Source organism: Photinus pyralis, unplaced genomic scaffold, assembly GCF_008802855.1.
Source record: "Photinus pyralis isolate 1611_PpyrPB1 unplaced genomic scaffold, Ppyr1.3 Ppyr1.4_LG2, whole genome shotgun sequence".
NCBI lineage: Eukaryota > Metazoa > Arthropoda > Insecta > Coleoptera > Lampyridae > Photinus > Photinus pyralis.
The window spans coordinates 22,903,299-22,929,322 of record NW_022170403.1 but is presented as its reverse complement, the minus strand read 5'-3'; the positions used below and the strand labels follow the sequence as shown (position 1 = coordinate 22,929,322).

Sequence of the window (26,024 nt, the reverse complement as noted above, 5' to 3'; positions counted from 1 at the left end):
TTATTCTACGTATCAAATTTCATTAAATGCTTTTATAAATAAGAAAGTTCGATACGCACGGAATCCTTGCACCAAGCCCTTTCAAATGAGCCGGATAGTACTCGAACAGTACTACAGAGTACTGATATATTGGGACGTGATAGCTATCGTGTACTGGATACCTTCACGCACGCAGAATATTCCCAAAGCATATAGATGCCAGAAGGATATGGAATTTCTAATCGCATAAAGGTAACGATATGCGTAACGTTCGGCATTCTTGTTAATAAATGGATTTCCTGTGTTGACGTATAGTTATTTTTATCAATATTTTTGCATTCACAACCTTTTTGTCATTTTGTGTGGGTAAATAAGGGCATTTTATATTATTAATGACCCATGGTACTTACTTGGGTACTACATTTTTTAGCGCATTTTTGAAAAAAAAATTGCGCTATTATATTCGTTATGGCTGACTGGCTGGCTGTCCGGCTGAGATCTCAGGAATTACAATTGCTAGACTTTAAATTTTCACTAAAATCTTTCTGTTATAGTGTAGATGTGCAGGCTCTAGTCTATTTTGAGATTACTCGTGAGATCGCTAATTTTAAACTTACTTAAAACACTGATCTGCATTACCAAAAATGCGCTTTCATCATGCATATGCTGATTTACAACTTATTTATTTTACATTCCAGAAGGATCAAGTAGATATATTTTTCAAATGGATTATTAACAAAACTGTTGACTAAAAGAACAAAACTGTACAGTGTGGTCCAATTTCGATGGGATTAATTGGTTAACTTTCTTATTAGCGCCTCTTTTTTCATGATTATTCCAATACCGTTACCAGAAATAAGCTGCCGTCTTTTGTTTCTTCTCTAAAGAGAAAAACTGAAAAATGACCGATTGCTTCAATTTGCTATAACTCCTTTATTTTTGAAGCTACAACAAAATCGCTTTAGCATCATTCCGGCACTTTTTAACGTAGAAATAATTGCCGCCAGTCGTTTGTTTCTAGCCCTTTTAGTAAATGTAACTCGAAGTTGATTTTTTTAAATGGAAATTATAGTTGGCCATGGTTTTAAACATTTGCTTGTTTTGCGAGGTTTCCGGAAATATATAATATGTCATTTTCAATAAATTTAAAGCCTCGTTAAAGCCTATGAAAAATACTTGACAGCTGTAGATTTTACTGGCTTCTTCATGTTGGTGACATTTTAAATCCGTTGAGCATATATTTCGAAAACTTTAGACGGTAAATTCTTGTTATTTATTACTGTTATTAAATTATATTTTGTTAAATATATTATACACTTTAGGTGGTTCATTTGTCCAGCTTCGGCCTAGAAATTATCAAAATGACACCGTTGACGATGAAGCGAATTTGGGTTTAACGTGTGGAATCTGGAAGATTTATTGGATAATATTCCCTCAGAAGACGGATATTTTTCAGCAAGACGGTGCCCCAGCTCATTATGCGTTAATTGTTCGAAATGATTTAAATGATCCGGTACCTAATAATTAGATGGAGATGCAGGGACCAATAAAATGGCAAGCATTTTGACCCCAGTTAAACCCATTTGATTTCTTTTTGTGGGGTTTTTTGAAAAATAAAATTTAGGTAGAAATATCGTTCTACAACTGAGGAAGAAATACGGGAAAATGTAGAAGAGAGTATTGAACCACTACAAAAACCGGAATGCAACAAGAAAGTTACCCATTTAATGAACCCCCCCCCCCCAATTTGAAAGGTACTAGAACAAAATCTTGCTTTGATAAAAACATTTAAAAAGCAATATAACATTTTTGCTTCAATATCATTTTTTCTAATAAATGGTGACTGGGAACATGGACTTTAATTGTACTAGAATTGGAGACACGATTGTACAGTACACGTAATAAGGCTGAAGATATGCGCCATGAGATTTTTTTGAAAAATTCTAGTATTTTCAAAATTCTATTTTATTTAAAAAAATTGTCTGAATTATGAAAGAATGGTAGTGCTTTAGTTTTCACAAGAAATGGAAGACAATTGACGGCTCTTTGAGACTTCTGGTTTATTTTGAGATTTTTCCTCCGAATTCCGAAGATTGTTTCCCGGCATTCGGAATATGGAATATTTTTCGGTTCAATAAAATAAATGTGAAACTCTGCCACAATAAATTTCTGATTGCGACTGTTACAAATAATTTCATAGAGGTAAGAACGCAATTTATTATTTTGGAATTGTTTCAATTGTCAGTACAAATTTCAGTAGGTACATTTTGGCGTTTTATGTAGCTATCTATGTATCTATCCATGCAATTGGCACAAGTAAACATAAGCATGACATATTTACAACGTTTACTTATAAATTTAATATATTATATCACTCACTAATTTACACCAGCTTTCAAAATATATAACTTTACAGTTGGTAGAAAAACTATAGGTACAAATATTATATCACATTAATACTATTTCACATTAAATTACAGTATCGTACAGTACAATACTCTCTTCGTCCAATTTTTGTAGATGTCACCAAAGTTCAGTTACGTTAGGTATATTTCTTACCTCATTGTCGTTGCGTCGACGTCGATAGCGTTTCACATATTTTCTAGATTTAAATATGACCACTACAAAGATTGTTGTTGCACTCAAAATGATCATTACTAACACCAGAATTCCCGGATGTCCCTTTGTCACGGAATACATTATTACTTTCTCCGCGTTTACAGTTTCATTTTTAAAAATTACACTGCCTTCTTCTTGTCGTTTCTTCATTTTCAAATTTGACTTGCCGATCGGAATGTCATTTGCACGCCTCTTGCTTGGTTTGTTTATACGAGCGGTAGCACTTTCAGTTTGAATTACATTCACCTCTGTGAAGTTGTTGAAATTGTCATTCGTAAATCTCTCCCCGATTTTCATTTCATTTGAGCGATTTTGGTAATGTAATTGTGATGTATACTCGTGCCTTTGCTTCGTGTTATTTCTTAATTGATTCCACTGTATACCAGTGAAATTAATGGGATTATTAGATATATAGAGAAATCTCAACTGGGGTAGAAAATTCGGCAAGTCAGAACTAATGTGTTTTAATTGTTCACCTGATAAATGAAGTTCTTGAAGCTCTCGAGATGCGGCAAGCGCCGCGGTGTCTGCAACAAATTGCGTTGTTAATCCCGAACTATTGGAAAGGTCCAGCGTGACTAAATGCTCGGTCGTATGTAAAGGAAAAGTCATCTCTTTCGCCGGAGAGGTAACGCTGAGATTGGCAAGACGAAGAATTCGCAGTTGACGTGGGCCTTCCAAAGCTCCTGCTGGCAAGACATTAATGGGATTTCGAGATAAATCTAAAGTGGACAGATTTTCCAACTCAGTAAAGGCACCTTCTTCAATTTCTTTAATTTTATTGTCGCACAGCGTAAGTGTTTGTAAAAGTGGCATTCCTCTGAAATCCCCTCTTGATAACGATTCTATTTGATTGTGTTGCAGAAATAACTTCTTTAGACTTTCCGGTAAATGTCGGGGGAGCGAGTGTAGTTTATTGTCTGAAAGGTACAATTCGGAAAGCAAATCTAGGCGCCCCAATGCGTCGTCTTCGATGACTTCAAGATCGTTAGAACTGAAGTCAAGCAGCTTCAAAAGTGGATACGAATCTAAGTGCCCGCATCCGATGTAACGGATGAAATTTCTGGATAGTCGCAGGATTTTTATGGAATGAGTAATCGCCGGCGGAATGTTGATTAAACCTGTGTTTGAAATATCCACATTTTGTAAACGTTTGCCTAGACCTATAAGAAGTGATGGACTACGTGATCTTCCGAGCGCCGGGTTTTCAGCGAGCACTAAATGAGATAAACTCGGAAGTTGTAAGCTGCCAGGAGCAACGCGTGCCAAACGATTCTGAGACACATCTAAATGTCGTAACCGCTGGAGGCTGTCGCAGCATGCTTCATTTAGCACTTGTAACAGATTGTTGCTTAAATTTAGGTATTGAAGTGTGGATAACGAAATGAAATATTCGCTTTTAAATATCGACAATCTGTTTCCTGCCAGATCTAAACTTTCTAATTTGGACATCCCCGTGAATATAGTTTGATTAAGGAGCTCAACGAGGTTTCCGCTCAAATTCAACGTCCTGAGAGAGGAGAGATTGTGAAATACATTATCGGCAATCACTCTTATCCGATTACTTGACAGATCTAAAGCTTCTAAGTTTGTGATATTGAATGGCTCTTCCAAATGCGTTACTTTACTACGTGATAAATCCAGTAATTTCAATTTCGAAAGTCCATTTAAATTGGCGTACGACAAATTCAATACATTGCAGTATAGAAAACTTACGTGAGACAATTTTGGAAATTTTTCGTGGTTGAGCGAGTTATGTGTTAACACAATTTTGGTGTCAATATATGACAGGTTATGAAAGCTTAACTTGTTGATTGATGTCGGAATTTCGTTTGTCACGTTCGTTGCACTCCTACAGGTAACACTTGTGTAAGTACTGTCATCTTGTAAAGGACCGCGAAGGAAATCATTACAATCACACGCGTGGGGACAAGCCTTTGCACAAATCACAGTCACCATAATTAAAGTGACAAAAAGACACATTGTCAATTCATGTACGCTGGAACCTACTAAAAAGTTTCAGAATTCATGCCACGCTTCTTTGTTTCACACACATTATCAGAAAGTCTAAAAGATACGATCATATTCAACCTCGCATCAGCTGCGAACTGATATTTTACGGAACATGACGCCACGCAACTCACTCTACAAGGGATGCGCCGATAGCTTCCCCATTGCGCCAGTCCAAGAATTGCGGGGTAAAATTTTCATCATTATGGATTGTTTCGTTTAACTCTATTCACGTACAACTTCACTTTTCTGAAATTGCAATGTTGTACGGTTTCCTACGCCTACTGCTGAAACTCAAGTATTTTGTAATAGCAAAATGATGGTCGAACAAGTTCCCTCTCCTACAGCAGACTGGCGCCGCTATGAAAATATTTCAATGCACCCTTACTTTCGACATGAAGTAGTTTTTTTCCAAAACTAAACTCAGTTATAAGCAAAGGTTTCCTCGCGAAATATGAGTTTCAGAGGGAAATAAATCACTTGTATCTAGCTGTAAAAAGAGCGCCAGTATTTTTAACCTTTTTTTAAAAACGGCGCGGGCAGTCGCGAATTGCCAAAAAAATGAAATAAATCAAGCGTGCATTCTCCCTGCCTGAAGTAAAAAATATCTGTTTTGCTCGCATACTATTTTATAAAGCACCTTGTATGCATAAGATCTCTGGTGGAGATCTAAGGGTTGAATACATCGGGTATTGTACTATGGTGTGTGGACATGCCGATACCTCACGCCGCATTTCGATTTTTCTCAAGAGCCGAGATGCGAAGTAATATTAACTTTGAAAAGTAGAAAAAATGCTGTTATAACTTAAAACTCGGGGGCGCGTGCTTTTTTCTTGAAATTTAAATTGCTCGTCTGCGCGATTTTTTGTCCGTCTCGTTTTAAGCGCCTTAATTTTTTGGCACGTCTTTCCTACGATACGATAGTATTTAATTATCTGTGTAAAAGTGTAGCCCATTAGTGTTATGAATTGCTTCATTAGGGCGCAACATGAAGTTATGAATAAAAAATTGCATGCAACACAGTTCCTGTGTCATTTAGGGTGCTCGCGTGATAGGTGAGATGGGGGGAAAATTAGTGACGATAATGGCACAGGGTCTTTAAGCTAATGGTCAGATTAATAAAGTAATGCCCAACTGTTTTTATTAGTATGAAACTTCGTTAGGAAAGTGCTCAAAGTTACTACCTTAATATGAGGTTTCAACAAGAAACTTTTCTGGTCTTTTCTAATAATCATAATATATATCTATTGCTGTTGACTTGAAACTATATGAAAATTGAAATCAAAATAGAAAAAATACAAGCATTGTCATTAGCTAATGATTGAGTATGCACTCCTCAAATGTTAACATTTTTGTTAGCTTGCTTTGCTCTTGGCAAAAACTACCGAAAACTAATAAAACGAACGCTTTTCGACAGTAAACCTTTCATTAGCAAACAACTTTACAGAAAATTCTTTTTGGTCAAAACATATACAGAAGTATTCATGAAGAAATAGACATAGGGATCTGCGTGTATTGTTTCCACTATGTCTACTTTTAAATGACAAAAGATCTTCTGAAGGACGCCCAATTTTATGCAACCAAAATAACTTCCTACAACAAATGAAGATCTGGCTGTCATCTTAATTAATTTGAATATTATTGCTTTGACTTCCTCAACTGAGGAAAAAGTTGATATTGCCAATGGTATAGTGTCAGTAACAGTTTAAGGGGCGTAAGGACTTATTTTCTGGGTTGATCACTTTAAAATTAGTGGTTACTTAAATGCGATGCACATAAGACACCCTAGGTTTTAACGGAGGATATGAAACTGAACATTTTAATTTTTGTGAGAGAATCCCATTAGAAACTTAAGAGAAATAGTGGCCGAATTTAATATCTCTTAATATTTTTATAAGTACCTACCAACACACCTATCTAAAAAGTAAGCTATTGACAGAAAGATGTGAATTCTTTTAGTAAGGCGCGATAAACTTTCGCTGAAACAGGGAAATTTTAAAAGGAGCATATAATTCATCACACCGTTTCCATTAAGCGTTTGGAATGCAATAATGCAATTGTAAAATCCAGAATGGCAGTGCAGAATACGTGCGCATGACTTATTTTGGTTGCATAAAATTGGGCATCATTCAGAAGACATTTTGTCATTTAAAAGTAGGGAAAAACAATACATACATGGAGGTCTCTATGTCTACTTCTTCATGGATATCACTGTATATTGAGTAGAACTGTTCTAATATAAGACAGTAAGTAGTTGGTACTTCACTTTCCTCTATTCTGAGTCTCCATCTTCATTTGGTGGTAACTTTTCCTTCCCACTATATTCGTTAATAGTCCATCCCAAAATTTGGCCTATGCACCAGAGTTGGACTGGGTCACTGGGTCACCTAGGTCACTAAATTAAACTGGGTCGCTGGGTCACGTCATACTCTTTTCAGTTAGACCCAGTGACCCAGTGACCCAACTTGACCCAGTTTGACCCAGTGACCCAGTTTGACCCAGTGACCCAGTTTGACCCAGCGACCCAATTTCACCCGGGGATCCAATTCGACCCAGTCACCTAGTTTGATCGAATAACGCAGTTAAGTCAGTGCCCTCGGTTCAAGTGTACAGATTATGAAATAAATGAAATGCTGGTTTGTTGAAAATAATACTCGATTGCTTGACAACTGCCATTTCTGTGATGTTTGCTTTAATACTGCCGTAAAAAACTTTCCATGTGCCGAATTGTATTAGAATAATGTTATTTCTTTGCTTCAGGGCTTACCAGTTTGCTTACAGGTGTTCATTCACATTTAATTTTTTTCTACTAGTTAGCTTAATCCAAATAAATCTTTTCTCTAAATACTTTCATTGATACTTGACTACAAACTATAAACAAATGCATTTGATTTTTTTAGGTATTAGTTCTCTTGAATGAAATTGGGCTACGTGCTTGTGGCCGAATATTATTGAGGATGTTTTTTTAAAATTAAAAGTTACTTGAAATTGTTTTGGATGATACCTAACAATAATTTAATTACTGGGCCACCGGGTCAAGACGGGTCACTGACTAAAGCTGGGTCAAAATGGGTCACTGGGTCAAGCTGGGTCACCGGGTCAAGCTGGGTCACCGGGTCAAACTGGGTCACCGGGTCAAGCTGGGTCACCGGGTCAAACTGGGTCAAGCTGGGTCACCGGGTCAAGCTGGGTCACCGGGTCAACCGGGTCACCGGGTCACTGGGTCAGTAAACTAACTGGGTCACCGGGTCACTGGGTCACTCTATGCTTGACCCAGTCCAACTCTGCTATACACACCCCTTTCCGTCCTCGCATTGATAAAAAAACTTCATTCCTCGCCCACTCTTCTCAAAACATCTTCATTCTTCACTCTTTCGATCCACTTGTGCCATTTTCCGCTATAGCTACATTTCAAAGCTTTCTAAGTACCTTTCTGCTTTGTTATGCGTAATGCACGTTTCTGATCCATATGTGACAACACTCCAAACGAAGGCCTTAACAAATCTTTTGCGCAGTTCAATGGGTAGTTTCTTCGCAGTAAGGAATCCTTTCACCTTTTCGAATGCTGTCTTTCCTTGATATATTCTTCTCTTTACATCCTCTGTACACTTCTGTTCTATTTTATAACACTACCGATACTGTATCTTTACTTCTTCATCTTTTCTACTCATCAGCATTATTTTTGTCTTGCCGATGTTTACCGTCATTCCAAACTCCCTTCCTACCAATATTATTTTCTCCATCATTCGTTGTAGTTCCTTCTCTGTTTCTGCGAATACTGCTGATTCGTTTGCGTATAAGTCTTGCCCTTACCATCCTAATCCTTAATCCTTTTTGATAATTTTTCCACATAGATGTTGAAGGCACCGGTGACATAGGACACCCTTTCTCACTCATCTTCCTATATTCACTTCTTCAGTTTCTTCCCCAATGTTTCGCAGTACATCCAACAATACTACTCAGTTGACTCTGTCAAATGCCTTCTCCCAATCTCACAGAGTTCTTCATATGTTACTTATATATATTCTTCCCATACTCTTTTATTCTGCTTTATACTTGATGATATTTCACCGTGTTGATTGTTTATGTCTGTTTTAATAATTGGTTTTGGTTTTTCTTGTCAGTGTCTTTGCCGTTTTGTACATTTCCTGCATACTTCCACTGTTGTTTAGCCTTATTGTCACATTCCCTTCTTATTTCATTATTAACGAGCTCCTAGCGAGTTTATAATTTTGTTGTGTCTGTCCGTCCGCCCGTCCGTCCGTCCGCCCGTCCGTCCGTTAGCACGATAACTCATAAACGAATAGACCGATTACGATGAAATTTTGCAGGTGGATTCTTTATCAAATTTGTAGATCGGAGTTCGTGAATTGGCAATGTAGCCCAAAAAAGAAAGTAGACCCTTTTGACATCTCCGTTAGTTATGAACCGAATTGCATGAAATTCAATATGCGCATAGTATTAGCCATATAAAACACAATTCCAAATGTTGAACCTAATCGATCAGCATTCACAGTGCCCTTTGCGCATCTCGACCATTTACAGACCGAATTGCAAACTTTCTGATTTATAGGGGGATTTAAATGAAATTTGGTACATACCCACTTGGAATAAAAGAAAATTTAACATCAGTTTCAAAATTTGGTTTTGCGCATGCGCAGCTTATTTATGGAGGCATTCAAATGAAATTTCATACATATACACTTTAAATAAAAGCAAAACTAACATCAGGTTTACAATTTGGTTTTGCACATGCCATAGCCATACCCAGGAGCTCGTTTGCTATATTTGTTTAATTTATTAATCTTCTAATGCTTATTCCTTTCTTCCTCAGTATTAATAATTTCCAATTTCCTTCAATCTTGTCCAGAATTTCTTCTGACATCCATTCTTTCTTACCCTCTCTCCTTCGTTCTTTTCTCTCTTCTTTCAAAACATTGTTACTACTTCCTTGATGTTGCACCATTCTTCCTTCACGTCTGAATTTGGTGGGTGCCTTTCCAAGCGCTTCATAATAATCAAAGAAAATCTGTTTTGAAAATTCCTACTTTTTAATGTTACTTTTTTTCTACATGCTTAAGCTTGGGTCTCAAATCTATTTGCCAGTAGGTTGTGGTCTGTGTCAGCATCTGCCCCGGGATATGTTCTGGCCTGCACGACACTGTTCTTAAAACTTTGGTTGACAAAAAAATCGTGCTGCGCTTGCGCAACTTTCTTATTTATGGGGCAACATAATCCAAATTTCCATGGTAGGTCCCTCTAATAAAAGGAAACAAAATGCGTACGCAAAAAATTGTGGTACACATGCGGAAATGTTGTACCGGGTGTTTGATTACTTACGAATATTATTAAGATCTAGGTAGGTAATTAATTAGATTTGGACGTAATCTCGAGACAGGATATAAATTTATAGACAGTGTAAAGAAAGTTTGAGTTGGAACGAAATTATTTTCAACAATATATTCAAATAATTCAATTTATATGAGTACTTATTTGAGAGTGGTCAAACCAGAGCGTCAGGTTTTAATTTTCAGATTATAAGGGGGATAAAGAATTACGTTCCGCAAGGTTAAGAGTTCATTACTGAGCTAGCCGTGGGATTTTTATTGTCATTACAAAAAATTATTTGTTGCAGTAAAATTTTTACTAGTGACGTAGAGATTAGAATTCATTGTCTACAAGTGGGGTTTCAAACCCCTGTGAATGTAACTAACTTTCTTTAATTTTTGCTAGTTGATATTTTCCTCTAAAATGTATAGAAATCGAGTTATTTACAAATATTGAAGAAAAAACGAATTTTTTAACTTGTTTATAATTGTATTAGTTGTACAACTTTAACACGCTAACATGCTCAGTCCCTTCAACGGTGTTCTGCGTTATGCTAGGTATACGAATAATAAAAAAGATAATATTTTGGTAGGCATACGCAATTTATTCCTCTAGTTTGTAAAGTGCGGAAGGTTAAAAGAGTTTTCGTGTTAGATTTGATATGTCAGATCTTGTAAACCGTTCCATTTGTGTAATATATAATTTCGGTGTCCATGACACGTTCTCTTCGGGGTTTAAACTTGTCCTTATTTTTCTTGATAATATGTCTTCACCAGAGTCATTATTTAAGTTGTGATTTAGACCTTTCTCCATTTGTCAAGATTGTTTTTTGTATAAATCCCTTGTGAAAGAGAAAAGTTAAGACAATATGAAGGCTTTAACTTTCTCATAGACATTTTTTATGTATGAAATGTGGAGATTGATATATTGCAAAGATAAGATCGCCTTATTTTTTGGTAGATATTTATGCCTTTTTCATCTTGCCAGTCTGCTCATAGGGGACGTCAATAGGTAATGATCTATTAGTTCTACTAAAGAGGGATTTATTTAAATATTAGACGTAGATTAAGTGACACGGAAACGAAACTTTACGTGAGCTAACAATTATCTAAAATGTACTACAATTCGTCTTAAAAGTACATTTCTGTTAGGTAACTATATCGGGACGCCTGGATTTTCACTCCCCCTCCCCGTACGTAACACCAAAAAATCGTTTCAACACTCGCAATAACCAACTTTGCTCACTAATTACTTTAGAAACTTTCAGAACTACAACCTCCCCTCTCCTTCTTGAACAAAATTAAACTTTATTGCTACCATTAAATTGTACTTGTTCGTTATATACACTTATAACAGAACTTAAATCTTAGAATGTAATGGTAGAAATTGTAGATCGATTGCATTCTCCAGTAAAAAGTAGGTAGGAAAACGGACGGATGAACAAGGTATTCACAGTGACTATGTTTTTCATTTGGGAAAATGCAAGACGTTTTTTGAAGTTTGGTACATGCGAATTATGAAGTACCCAAATTCCGAAACTATGAACAAACATGTTTCAAAACCCGCGTGACGAAACTGTAAATGACGAGTAACGGGCAAATATAGACCATAGCAGCTATCAATTGGCGAAAACCCGAAGTTTCTAGGTGACCCAGGGGATTTCAAGCGCCAAAACTTAATAATTTTTTATTCACTTCAACTCGCGTAAGTAGACATCTTCTTGTTCATGCTCGAACTGAATCTTCTGAAAATGATTTATTTTGAGGGTTCAAAATGATTACTTCCATATTAGAAATAACTGAAAACAAGGTTCAAAATTGGCCAGGTACATTAACGTGATATTTCATGAGAGACGGCATGTAGTGGTGTTGAAAGGTGAATGCAGTAAAATAATTTTGGCGGCGAATCGCTAACTTCTTTTGTACTGTACTGGGATTTTCAATCGTCGAACAGACCGCAGTAAATCTTCAACAAGTCGTATGGTTTCCTCAGTTCTTGCTTCAACTCGTCTTCCTGAACCGAGTCTCGCCCTCAACGAAATTGGTTGTACCATAGAGGAAAATTGTATTTCGTCTATGGTTCTACCAATATTTTGCTTGAAAATAAGATGGACCGTTAGTACCTATACCATGAACCGGAATTATTGCTCCATTTCCCTCTTTAGTGAAGAACTGTATAACCGCATGATGCTGTAAATTAGATTAAATCATTCCTTGAAACAAAAAATACCGCCAAAACTCCCCAATCTTGTGTAGCCGTACAGATTTACGTCCGAGTATTTCTACACTTCGCAATTATTTGAAAGTCGAGCAATTTTTCATAATAAGGTAGATAATTTAAAAAAATTCCTCGTATATATGAAATATGGAAATATGAAGGAAGGTCAAAAAAGGTTCCTTAATTTAATCATAACCTTTCCAAATAAAAATGCATAACGTAAAAAATTTTACTGATTAAAGTGTTTTTATGGCTGACATAATTTAGCTTCTCGCAATAATTTAATATTTTATAGTCCATCCAAGTTTCAGTAAAATTTTATAGTTTCAGGGAAAAAAATTAAAGTTGCAATGTAAGCACAAAATTATTACCCTATCTCTAAGAATCTTTATTTGCAGTATAAAATATCGATCTTAAAATACACCAAATATTACGAGGGGTTACTCCATTGACAAAGGAAAATTAAGCGTAAATTTTACAGCGTCTTCCTTTTCCATTTGACATAGTTATTAAGACATCAAATGCGCTGCTTTACTGTACTAATAAATTCAAAAATGTTGCTTTATTAGTTCGTTCCTGTAAAAATATTAAGTAAAGCAGAATTTATCAGGGAACCTTAACAAAAACAACGTGTTCCTTTCCATTGACGATAAAACACTTATTTGTTCATTCCAAAATTTCAAATGAATACTTCTAACACGAACTTATAAATTAATATGGACTGCTAATGCTGAATTAACATGGGGGCCACCATGATATGCACTCACATGGCGCGAAATTCAAATCAACTAATAAACAAGCATTAACCCAACATTAACCTCACGTTTTCTAAATAAATTACTGTGACACATGTCATTTTCCAAGGCTGCAGTAGTCTACAAACTTGAGCACTAGGAAAATTCCCCTAGAAAATAACTAAAATGTGCACATCATGGCGGCGCCCATGCTAGGGCCATTTCTACCTCTATGCAACTGTTTGATCAGCAGTCCATCTTAATTTATAAGTTCGTGACTGCTAGCTAAAGAAATTTTATAGGTATAGTTATTTTGTCTGGTTATGTGTTTATAAGATTATATATTTACAATTTCATGGTATATACATAGTGATAAAAAATGAGTGACCGTCTAGCCACATAAGCCACCTTTGAACCGTCTTATATCCATATAATCGGTGGTCAAAGGGCACATGGAGGATATAATTCTAAAAGAAAACTTAATTTCAAGGGAAATTAATTACCACCTCGAAATCCGGCTGTTAAGCCCCAAATCAAGATGGCGCCCAAAATGGCTCAGTATAACATCCTTTTCTTATTGTAAACAAAAATATCACGATTTAGTACATACATTTTACTATTTATTACTATTTTATGAAAAAATGTGTAGCCAAAAAAATCAAGATGGCGGTCAAAATGGCAGTGGAAACTTGGGTTAACTAAGTTCTTTAATTGTGAAGAAAAAATTTGCATTGTTTTATATGGGGGTGGTACAAATTGTTTAAAATGAGTTTGTCTATCCACCATTGCTAATAATAATTTGTGAAAAAAATAAATCAAAATGGTTCCCAAAATGCCGATATTTTTATGACTTGATGATGTTTTAATAGCAAATTATTGAAATTTTTTTGGAGTGCGGAGAAGTATGACAATTTAATTTTACAATAGAACACCAAATATTGTTTACACAGCGTTTAAAACACGCGCGGAATTCCCTAAGGACCTTCTAGCACGGCGACAACGCGAATCGGATGGCTACAGATGCGACAAACGTCTGGCTTGTTTTAACTAGCTTCAAGCCAAATTCTTACTAAAGCTCCTAGCTCAACTCTTCATCATTTAACGTCTTCGCATGCTTTTTAGCGCATTTTTGCAAATTTATTTGTAAAAAGTAGCTTTTAATCTCACTTTGGCTGGCTGGTCGGCTGGCTGGCTGGCAGCAAATGTGGCCGCGTAGAAGAACTCTTGTAGAAAGGCAACGGGTGTATGTGTATCTACAAGGCCGTGTAATTTGTCAACGTTAGGGACAGGGCTACATGATGTGGGGTTGGCGACATCTGGGCGTCATCCTCGAGCGTAGTTTAATAACGCGAAGGTTTTTCAGTTTTTTCCTATTTTCTACTACAGTTTTGGCCCGTTTCGTTGGAAAACGCGCTAAAAAAGTGAAGGGTAATTTATTACCCCAATGCAATACCTTCTTTTACTAACGTGCGGGTGGTAACAATGGAGAAATGCGTGATTCAATATTTAGAAAACATAATATCTAGCATGCCGTGTGCTATATCACACAGAAAAAGACCTCGATCGTCGATCAACTTGTTCAAGGTTTCGTTTTGAAGATTTACTTTTGCACGATAGGATCTCCTGACAGCATCTGGTGAACATGAAAAATATAAGTTGCATCGATTTCTGGTTAAATCGGAAGTGCTGCCGGAAGTTGCAATATGCGATCGGATAGATCGTACTGTCGCATATAAAATTATGTTTGACAAATTTTTCGTATCTCGTCAATTAAAAGAGATACTGAAATGACCCTCTTCGAACGCACTCTATATAGTTGTTTAAAAATTTTTTTGAAACACCTCTAGATCCAATAACGTTTTGCTCAAACTCAAAATACATATTCTAGCAACGTCGTTTCCAAAATCTCACAATTTAGCTGTTTATTTTTTAAGCTTGTGGTACTTGTTTCGTAACATAATTGTTTATTTTTGTTTCAGGACCAACCCAGAAACACAGCCAAGTTGTTAAAGATGATGAGGAAGGTAAGTTACCTATTTGTGATAGTTTGACAGTTAACTAGTAAATAGATAGAGGATCGGTTATTTAGTTGTCTACATTTCTGCGAATTTTCATTTACCACTTACTTCTCCGTTCCGTCCAAATGTCCATAATTCAAGCTCAATTAAAGTTCAGTTGTAGGTATGTACATACATAAAATATGGAAAGCTATTCCTGTTCGCTAAAATATATCATTTTATATCTTGTCTCTGCATGTGCAAGCGCAAATTTTTATACCTTTGCCGATATTCACCATTTCAATTGTTATTGCAGCGTTAAAAACGTCATCCAGCAACGCAGTGCAGTAATTTCTGCGACCCTTAAGTGTGCACTAGTCTTGCAAATGGCTTAGCATAAAAATTTGATGTGCTGTTCACATTCCGCTTGTAACAGCGCACTCAAATCATCTAGACATCTGAAATTAATTATTTTCCTTTTGGAAAACTGTTTAATTTTTACGAGGATCAACTCGTCCCCATTTCACTGGGAATGACATCTTCCCTTGGCCGCAGATATAAGTTTTATCTTAATAAAACTCCGTTTGTGGTCTCTTTGTGGAGGACTTGCATTTAAGATATCATCTACAGGCTTTTTGTGAAACATTACTTTTCCAGCAAATTGTCATTTCACGTAATAAAATCTGTTTAAAGGACTGTTAAAAGTAGGACTTATTTTACAGAGCTTGATCTTTTTATCCAGCTTATTCCCTAATTTGTTGGTTTTTATCCTTTGGGAAAGTGTCGGAGTTGAACTTACTGAATCAGAAAGACTATCAGATTAGTCTTTAACTTGCCAATCTTTGAAAGTAAACTGAAATCCGGGACACGAATTTGCTCATGACTTTATTTTTCATCTTAAAAATTTCTATTTTTAGTACCCACTTATTGTTTATTTTACGAGCTTTACTTCGGAGATTCAACTTCCAAGCGTATTATCATTTATTTAAGCCATTTTTAACAATTTTTGAATGTACATTTTCGTTTATAAAGTTTTGATCAAACAAATATGGCGGATTTACTCAAATAAAGCAACTCAAACAAGACCGTTTAATCTTTTCGTTTTGTTTTATTATTCACAGAAATATATTATATTTCAATATTTGTAGAGCCTTATAGGAGTAAAGGACACTTAATTTCCTTCTTGTAATTGAAGTAATATATAAATAGAGCATATTATGTAGGTATATTCTCTGTAAGGTCAATTCGTGTGAAAGTGGAAACTGGGTTTTTAGTGTTTCCTTTTGCATTTAAAGTTATATCACCCGGTCCCAGCGCACTTCTATTTAATTATATTCAAAAGGGGAGCCCATGCCCATTGTGCCTATCCCCTTTCTTTCGCAACTAGTTCAGATCCCACCCCTCTCAATAAAGGATGACCCCGTTTATCCTAAGTTGCCTCACCCTCCACGGTTCCAGATAACTGTCGCCAAGGAGCTGATCGCTGTTTCTGATCAAAGCTTCACAATGACAGACCACATGCTCTGAAGTTTTATCTGTCTCGCCACAGAACCTGCACGTTGGCTCTCCTACAAGCCTAATGTTGTGTAGGTGGTAGTTGAGCATCCAGTGCCTCGTGAGGACACTGATCATCTTCCTATTCTGGCTTCTATTCAGTTTTAGAAGCGTAGAATTCTCAGGTTTTTCAAGGGCCCCTTTGCTTGTTGCCATCCACTTCGGTCGGTACTTGTGTGAATAACTCGGTTGGCTGCTTCTCCTCCTGCTCGGTGGCGAAGATGGATCGGTATTGTGGGGCCTTTAGCAGGGTCTTTGCTTCTTTCCAAGTGTGGACGGACTCTTTCACTCCTTGCCACCACGTTCCGACGTTTCCATGTACGGTACGGTACGATGACCAAACCTTTAATTGCTTTTTCGTCGCTGACCTTTTCGCAATCTCTTCGTTGCCTCCAATCCTCGAGGGATACTTAGAGAAGGATCCCCTTGCGCGTAGGGTTGGCGCGTTTTACTACCGGTTCTAATAGGTGTCGGTACTTGTGTGGCCGGTAGGTTTGTTATAATTGTGTTTAATCTTACTCTTAACATCGATGCCGAAGTAATAAATAGTGACAGTCGGGCTCGTGTTTAAGGGTCGGTTCTCCAATTACACTTGTTGTCGTGCAATAAATTTAATTAACTAATTAAAATTAATTAAAATAAAATTAAAATTAAGTACTTAAATGAACAACTTAAAAAATTAAAAATGTTTTAAATATTTTCTGAAATATTTAATAAAATTGGACCTTTCTGCTGAGAACCTTGAGTCGAATGGAATTGAGCTGTATCCTTTCATGAAAAATACATCAAAACGATTCCCGTCAATTAATTTAATAGGCGAAAAAGTTTGGGGTGGCGTTAGTCAAATCCATAGCGTTTAACTTTTCCGTAAACAAAACTGCTTAAGAACCAATTAATTTGGCGGTTTTTATTCCATTCCAAAATAATAGCAATAACAATAATCTCATTTGCAAAGTTTCCAACTTGCTTCAACATTTATTGCATTCGTAACGAAACGCGATGTTTTAAGCTGCAAAATAATTGTAAAATCAATTTACTCGCATTCAGCAAAAAAAAGGCGAAGGGGACGTCTTCCACGGCTTTCTATTAGAAATTGAAATCATCAATCAACGGGTTAACAAGATGGTGCAGATGCAATCATTATTCGTTTTTAACGGACACGTTTAAATTATACTGCGTTTCCCTAAATTACCCCACTGATTCTCGTGATAAATGAAAGGAAGCGGACATAAGTGCTTTTCTTAATTCCTCTAAAGACAAAATCCCCGCTATTGCTCCCTTATTTACGACATTCATAGTTCGAGAAATAACTTCAACGAGATTTATTTTGCAATAAACAAAATCCTGATGTTCAAAATATTTCTAAATAGATAGCTAACAATAACATTATGTTGTATACGTGTATAATGAATCGATTATAGGCTGCTACTTTTGTGTACTAACTTGCTTTTTGTTTGTCTAATAGGTAGGTACTCGTTTCATCGTTTTTTATGGTAAAATGCGCTGTAAAATGTCTATTCTATTTTAGATTATAATCCTTTTTATAAGCACCCAAATGAGGGTTTTAATTGGACTTTATGGCACAGAACTGTCAAAAATTGCCTAGCAACGATTACTTTAACCATCACACATTTATTATTCAGAACAATCATACAAATCACGTTATTTATAGAAATTAAAAGTGCAATTACTTGGATTAGAAATTGTAACATCACATGAATCAACACCTAATCTTGAATTTCCTTTTTTTTAAGTACCCAAGACTTCTTCAAGTCACAGTCTCAGTACCCATAGCAACACAAAAAATGCCAACTATAATCTACACCATTAACAGAGTTGGACTGGGTCACGGGGTCAACTGGGTCACCTGGGTCACTAAATTAAACTGGGTCGCTGGGTCACGTCATACTCTTTTCAGTTAGACCCAGTGACCCAGTGACCCAACTTGACCCAGTGACCCAGTTTGACCCAGGGACCCAGTTTGACTCAGTGACCCAACTTGACCCAGTTTGACCCAGTGACTCAGTTTGACCCAGTGACCCAGTTTGACCCAGTGACCCAGTTTGACCCAGCGACCCAATTTCACCCGGGGATCCAATTCGACCCAGTCACCTAGTTTGATCGAATAACGCAGTTAAGTCAGTGCCCTCGGTTCAAGTGTACAGATTATGCAATAAATGAAATGCTGGTTTGTTGAAAATAATACTNCAGTGGCGGCTCGTCAGGTGAGGCAAGTGAGGCTGAGCCTCACTTCCAAATTTGTCAGTTTAGCTACATTATACATCAAGCACTCGCAAAATAATAAATTATTACAAGAATTCTTAAAATTCTTTACAATACCTTGTAAATTACTGAAATATGTGTAAATTAAGTCAACGTTAAGCTCAAATTTCAGAGCTTAATATGTTTCATTCTTAGCGTGTGCTGCAGTGTTAAATCTCCTGATCATACTTTACGCGCTCATGAAGCTCGAATAATCGAGCCTCTTGATTTGAGTGAACATGGTCGTGTATACTCGGGCGTTCCTAACGCATGTTTCGGAGATTTGGCGAGTTTGAATTAATGATTTACGTCTTTTCGAGAATAGCACTACTTGCGATTGCCGTTAGTTTACGTGTACACTTTACAGGCATATTGCTTTGCATTCTGTATTTTATTTCCATTCAGTTCAGGGCATTCACATTCAGTCCGCAGAGCATTCGACTTTTAGTTTACGCTTACTGAAAATCTTATATTCTTATTCCATTCAATTATTCAAATTATGAATCCTCAACATGATGTTGTAATGTCTCTATTGGAAACTCCGTTTACGCGACGTAGCGAAACGGAAAAGCGAGAAATTTTAAAATTCCACCCTACTCCAAAAATAGAAATTGTTTCTGAAGATCGGAACCCAAAAGAAAAACGTACATATTCCAGAACATTTCAGTTATCTTGGTACGAATCACATAAATGGTTAAGTGGTAGTGTTTATAAAAGTAAATTGTTTTGCTGGCCGTGCCTCTTATTGGGAAATGTAAAAAGCGTTTGGAATAGAGACGGATATAGTGATTTAAAAAACTTTTCTCGAAGTGTCAAACTACTTATTTAAGGAACACTATGTCTCAAGAACGCCTTTGCGGATTAGCTTTACTATCAATTGAAAAATGTTTGTTGACCAGTTTAAGTGCAACTCCTCAATTCTATGACGATATTATTAATATGTTTGCGTGTATGAAAGAGCGTAGAATAGAATTATTATACAAAAACTGAAATAGTGTGAGAGTTGAGAGTTATCTTTGTTTATTTTTTCAGTGTGAAAATTACCTTTATTCATTTATTCTGTTATTTAAAATATAAATATATTATATTTTAAAATATATTTATTTTATCTACTTACTCTGGATAAATTATTTTTATAAACGATTTAAGAGAGAGATAATAATAGAAATATCGAATAATCTCTTTTCAATTATTTTTAAAATGGGGATGTGTGGTGAGCCTCACCTACTTCATGTCCCACGAGCCGCCACTGGTTGTATGTACCACGGGCATAATCGATTATGGCCCTCGAGAAATTAAAAGCCCTCCTTCGTCGGGCTTTAAACATTCTCTCGTGCCATAATCTTTTGATTATGCCCTTAATACATAAATAACTATTATTTTTTATTCTAAACAAAGGTAATATGTATGGTTTATTGATATAAGTATTAATTGATGCCTTGTATATAAATTAATGTCAAAGGCGTATATACGTGCCAAAAGCGTACGGAGATTATTTAGTGCTATTGGCGTACAAGGTAGGGTTGGTGAAATATCAAGTCCTAAATGGAATTAAGAAGAGTGCTATTTGCGTACAGGCCATTAACGCATCATTAACGAAGAAAGCAAGAGAAAATTGCAAATTCAGGATAAACAACTCTCGAAACTCATGCAAAACCAAGCAAAAATAGGGATCTTTTCTATAACTTTTTTGATAATTTAAAGAAAAAGTAAAATGGCTGCCAGTGAGGCGGCTGGAATCTCACCAATCGGGCAATCGCATCGATTAATTAGACCAAAAGATAACAGATTTTGTGCGATAATTATAAACGTCTTTCACCGCAATTTTCTCTGTACATACGTTAGAACTAGCGTGTAAACGTATATCATACGTCAATGAGCAGTCTAATCTATTTTTATGCAATTTTTTAAAGTTCCCAACAAACAAATGTTGTGTAGTATACGAGGTAGAATATCTGAAGGTGGCAAAGTCGGTTAACAATTAGTCTGTATGACAGTGCAGCGAAAAGATCATCGAGATACCGAAGAATTCATAACAATTAACAACAAATACAAAAAACGTAATAACCAATCTGCTTAGAAAAATAAAAAATAAAAAAATACGAAGAATAATAAGATAAAAATAGGGAAGTAGAGGGAGACAAAAGCAAAAGGGACTCCTTACTGCTTTATGAAGCGATTGAAGAGCATGAGGAAATTCAAGAAACAATTTATTCTACCATCAATGAAACTGTCGAAATCACACATAGAAAATGCCATTTAAAAAGAAATCGTCGCCATTGCTAATCAGCTAATTCCGGAAGATGGCACGAAATTGTTTCCGATCGATAACTGTCGGAAATTAAGGGCAATTATAAATTTAATAATATATGAACATGAAAATGAGAATTTTGATAGGATAGATTACCGAGGTTAGAAGAGAAAACTCTATGTTCGATAATTTAATTGCTAAATTAAAAATTGAAACGAGCATGTTCGACGGTAAAATTAGGAATAAGTTCAGTTATGCTTAAGTAGCAAGTAAAACTGCATCGGCCAATAATGTAATCGTAACCACACCTTCGTTCGAAAGCAATTATGCAAAATTTAGCATCAGCGTCTCACTTATTGATGACAAAGTATTGGCGGAAGAAGTGACAAAATTATTAAGAGAGAATCAACCCTTCCGAACATAAAGTCACAATATTAAGAATATAATACCGACAAGATTGGGAGTAATTATCGATTGCAATAAAAAAGAAGAAGCGGGAAAGCTGTCAAAAATCATCGGCGAAAGCGCGTGAGACGTAAGTACTTCATGGAAAAGAAACAAAAAAATTTGCAGGTACCACCCGCGCTTACACGATTCTGCCCTTTTATGTCTAAGAAGAGAAGAAATTCAGAAGGGGCGGTCGAGGAGCAAATCCTTATATTGACGTAATTTTGGAAGTGCGTTCGTTCTTAAGAAGAGAAATTATAAATCGAGAAATATATTTGGGTTGGAGTTCTCATTTGGTTGACCACTATCAGTATTGACTTGTTACAAATGCTGGGGCATCAGCCATATGTCAAAGGCTTGCAAGGAGTCTGAGGAAAGCTGCGGAAGATGCCGTGAGAAAGGACACAAAAGAAATGATTGTTCAGCGAATGTACCGACATGAATGGAAAGTAGGTTGCACATGGAATACCACTATAGACCTTCTAGTTCTAGTTCCTTCTAATGCAGATATTCCAGTACTGAAATGGGACCATACCCTTTCGGGTCGGACAGCATTTATTTAGCCGCCCTCCCTCCTCCCTACAACCTCCCCAATTCACAAAATCCATCACATTGTTTGGCATATGTCGCGGTGCAACGCAATGGCAACAAAACTGGTGGAGATGCATCCCTGTTGGTTGCTACCACATCCTCATGACAGTAAATTCTGGGAGAGGCGGCTACACTAGGCATATGCTAAAGTATCAAGTATCAATGTTGCAAAGCCTACTCGTAAAACGCGTTATCTGTTATTTTCAATATCCAGTCAATATACTACATGTTTATTGGCTAAGCAATGATATGTAATAAACCATCGCGTTCGATGCATGTAAACTTACAAAACTTCATTAAAAAATGTACATGGTGAAATTTTTTTTAATTTTGAACGAAATCTGCAATTTTCTCTCGCTAATTACACGCCTTCTTTAATGTCGTGTACGGCTGTACGCTGTACTCTAACTTATATTTAAAAAATCCGCTACAACTGAATACCAAACGATGCTCGAGATCTTCACACATACATCATTTTTACAATACACCCTAAGCCTAGGGGGTTGATTCTGTCCCACCTGTTCACCATAGCTTGTAACACAAATTTTTTGAAATGGAATTAGTTTTACTTTTATTTGAGGTGCCTGCATACAACATTTCATTTAAATACCTTAACAAATAAAAGAAAACCGACTGCGCATGCGCAAAACAAATTTTTTGATTTGGCATTAGTTTCACTTTTATTGGAGGTGCCTAGATACAGAATTTCATTTAAATATATTAACAAATAAAAAATTAGGGTTGCGCAAATACAAAAGTTGTTATGCGCATGCGCAGTATTTGTTTGCATCTGCATAGTTGCCTGAAGTTTAAGGAATATTTACTAACACAGAAAACCGGACTTTCATATGTTCTTTGTAACAAGAGTTAGAAACCCTTTTTGGAGGTTTGCGCAGTTTTTGGTCTGTAACTATTTGGTCTACGTAGCCGAAAAACAATTGTGAACTTTGTTATATCCTGAAAAACATGTGTATATCAATTTAGATCGACCAATTCAATTAAACCGATCAGCTTAATGAAGAATATGGGAAAAACATGGCGGATATAGAGCATATGACCACACTGTCTTTATACAGTCACTGTTAATGGATCGATATTAATTACAAGGCAAAAATTTTGCGCATGCGCACAGCGTATCGCACATGTGATCAGCTAGCTTCGTCTTTAGCCAGCAGAGCCATAGTTTTTTTTTAAAGGATGCCGCCTGAAAATTTGTTCAAGTGTCCAAAAAGGGCCTATAATCAGCCTATAATTCTGATGTATTTCGTCCTTCATTTTTCTAAAATGGCTCTGCTGGCTTGTGGGACCTGAAAGATCACATTAATCTATAATACTTCATTGAATGCATGTAAAATTTTGAAATGTAATTTTTTTTAAAGAAGAGTACTCTGATGACGAAGAGGAAATGGAAGGTATGCTTGAACCAGAAGAATCAAACTTCAAATTTGACGACTTTCTGAAGAGGTACTCTATTAATCTTTTATTAATAAAAAGCAATCTTTGAATGGTTTTAGGTTTGCAAACCAGAGAGTAATCCAAACGTGCGCCTACGCTCTTCAAAACATTGAATGGAACTCCGTATATACGAACTACTGCATTATAAAACTGTTACATCGCATTGTTTGGGATTTAAAGATGGTTGGCATGGTGTTTCAGGCATCAATTTTTCGAACTTTTCAGAAGGCTTACACTTTAAAAGACCTTCCGCAATTTAAGGTAAACCGCATATCACGTTTCATTGTTTTAATAAACCTTATAGGAGATTATTACATTTGCAACCTACGTCTTAAGGCAATTTTTTAAGTTGACTGAAAAGAATCCGAAAGTTTTTATGGAAACGCTTTTCTGGAAATCCAGTCGTGATGCCTTTGACATTGAAGAAGGATATGGCAGCTATCATGAACAGTAGGTATTAACCCTCCCGAATCCAATCGTTCAACTTCCTTTTAGGACTAAAGCTGAAGCACAAGCATGGAATGAAACTCAAGAAATGGAACTTACTCAGTTGTTTAATGAACACCAAGAAAAAGAAATAAGGGAAGATGTCGTTGATTGGATTGTAAATAATCTTGTAGATAATACAAGATCTCGCAGAGCTGTTTTGAAAAAGCTAAAGTCCATGTCTCTGTTATCTAACTATAAAAAACACAAAGCAGGTGTAAGTAGATCTAATGTGTGGACAGAAGAAGATGAACAACAACTGCGGGAAGCATATGAGATGTCTAGAGAGGATGCTAGTAAATATTACTTAATCTAAATCCTGTGAATAAGTAACATTAATTTTAGATCCCATTGAATCTATTAGCAGTCGGTTGTTGACTCAGCGTGCGAAAACTAAGATTGTTGCAAAATTGCTAGAGATTAATCTTATACAGAACAAGAATGAGGTTGTTAAAGGAAAAAATAGGCTGCGGATGTCTAAAAATGAAGGTATGCAAAATTAACCCTTTTGAAATTATGTATGCCATTAGGGTAGGTTGCTATTTAGTCACATTGGACTTTTCAGATCGGTCTAACCATAGCAGTGTATCTGAGGATAGTGATTCAAGTGCAGATGAAAGTACTGCCCCAAAGATTATAAAGAAAAGGCAGCCAACGACTCAAAGACCATCTACGAAGACTAAACAAAAAATAAAACGCAATCCACAAGTCCATGTTTCCAAAGAGAAACTTGTGGAGTTACTGCGAAAAGTAGTTCACATGACTGACGCTTTAGAGTGGTTACATGAAAGCTTATCAGATATATTAGAGGATAGGAAAGATAGTAACGAAGAAGTAGAAGAAGATATACCTTTAGTAGCAATTATGGACTATTCCACAACGGCCATAGAAGACAAAGATTTCCAAAATCTTCTCAGAGCATTGCAGATTAGGGAACCAGCTGACGAACAAGTTAGTATTTAATCCTAGGTGGTAGTAAAATTGTTATTTGATTCTGATTTCAGGAAAGTCATTGGCGAATTTTAGGGAATTTATCGAGTTCCGTATTGGAAGAGTATTGTCAACTTTTATCAGATGCTATGGCAAATAATCTACCAGATGTTAATGCGCCCACTGAAATTCCAAGTGCGCACTCTGACTCTGAGGAGGATGTTTTCGATAGGGTTAGAAAAATAACGTCAAATAATACTGCCATTGAAGTGGTGGATGTTCTACCAAGTACAAGCACATCTGCTCCTGAAGACCCAGTTATTAGTGAAACGAAAGACAGTCAAAATGTTCAATCTGACTCTGATGATGATGTCTTCGATAGAGCGAATAGAATTAGAAGCGAAAGTGATGACGGTAGGAGCCCTAAACGGATTTCAATCTGTGATGATGAAGGCGATGAGCACTCTCAACATGAAAAGGTGAATAGAAAACGTTATATTATTGAGAGTGACGAAGATGAAGAAAAAAATGAAAATAAACGAGAGAGAAATGCTTCAGATACAGACAGTCCATTGAAAAGTAAAAAGCGAAGCAGATTTATCTCAAGCGATGAGGACAGTTCATAAAGAATTTTGTTGTCATTTGACATTTCTTTACTTTTCTAAGGTTAACTTGTCATCCTTGGGGAATTACCATTTTTAGTTTTTTTCCCTTTATATTATGTTCGTTTAGTGTAGAAGAAATTTATATTTATTTGATCATAAAAGTGAAGAGAAAAATGTTTTTTTTAGTTTTGTAAATGAACACTTATCACCTCTTTAAAACCACATGCCTCCCTTGTCATGCTATTTCGTTGCTATCTTACTAAATGACCTTTTTGTTGCTCTCCTCTCCCCTGTGACCCTAGATTTCCTGTTTCACATTTGCTTTGGTAAGTTTGGTAATATTTTGCATATCCCTCTCATTGTAAAATTGCCTGTATTCTAACAAGGGCTGCTGCATATCACTTGGGAGATGTTGGCATGGATCTAATAGTATACCTACTTCAAATTAATATTACACGGTACTTAAAATTTCCATGGCCTTCCTTGAATCAAAATTTTGTTGCTCGCTTAGGGAAAGGATGGGAAAGCTCTAGAAAGGCGCATGCGCTCAAAAGTACTT

The 26,024-nt window shown here is 36.2% G+C and overlaps 2 protein-coding genes across 2 annotated transcripts in view; one reads left to right on the top strand and one right to left on the bottom strand.

The window, feature by feature from the left end:
• Positions 1-25,593, top strand: part of LOC116162890 (protein timeless homolog) — a 46,163-nt gene extending 20,570 nt beyond the window's left edge. Inside the window, exons 10-17 of the mRNA XM_031476650.1 lie at positions 14,867-14,911; positions 23,369-23,453; positions 23,504-23,705; positions 23,749-23,894; positions 23,940-24,226; positions 24,276-24,419; positions 24,496-24,881; positions 24,935-25,593. Of these exons, the coding sequence (XP_031332510.1) occupies positions 14,867-14,911; positions 23,369-23,453; positions 23,504-23,705; positions 23,749-23,894; positions 23,940-24,226; positions 24,276-24,419; positions 24,496-24,881; positions 24,935-25,486 (1,847 nt within the window). The 3' untranslated portion in view covers positions 25,487-25,593. The remainder of the gene's footprint in view (positions 1-14,866; positions 14,912-23,368; positions 23,454-23,503; positions 23,706-23,748; positions 23,895-23,939; positions 24,227-24,275; positions 24,420-24,495; positions 24,882-24,934) is intronic.
• On the bottom strand, positions 2,177-4,733 carry LOC116162891 (chaoptin-like). Its single transcript, XM_031476651.1, has one exon. The coding sequence runs from the start codon at positions 4,579-4,581 to the stop codon at positions 2,503-2,505; it is 2,079 nt and encodes a 692-aa protein (XP_031332511.1). The 5' UTR covers positions 4,582-4,733; the 3' UTR covers positions 2,177-2,502.
• Positions 25,594-26,024: the final 431 nt, after the last annotated feature.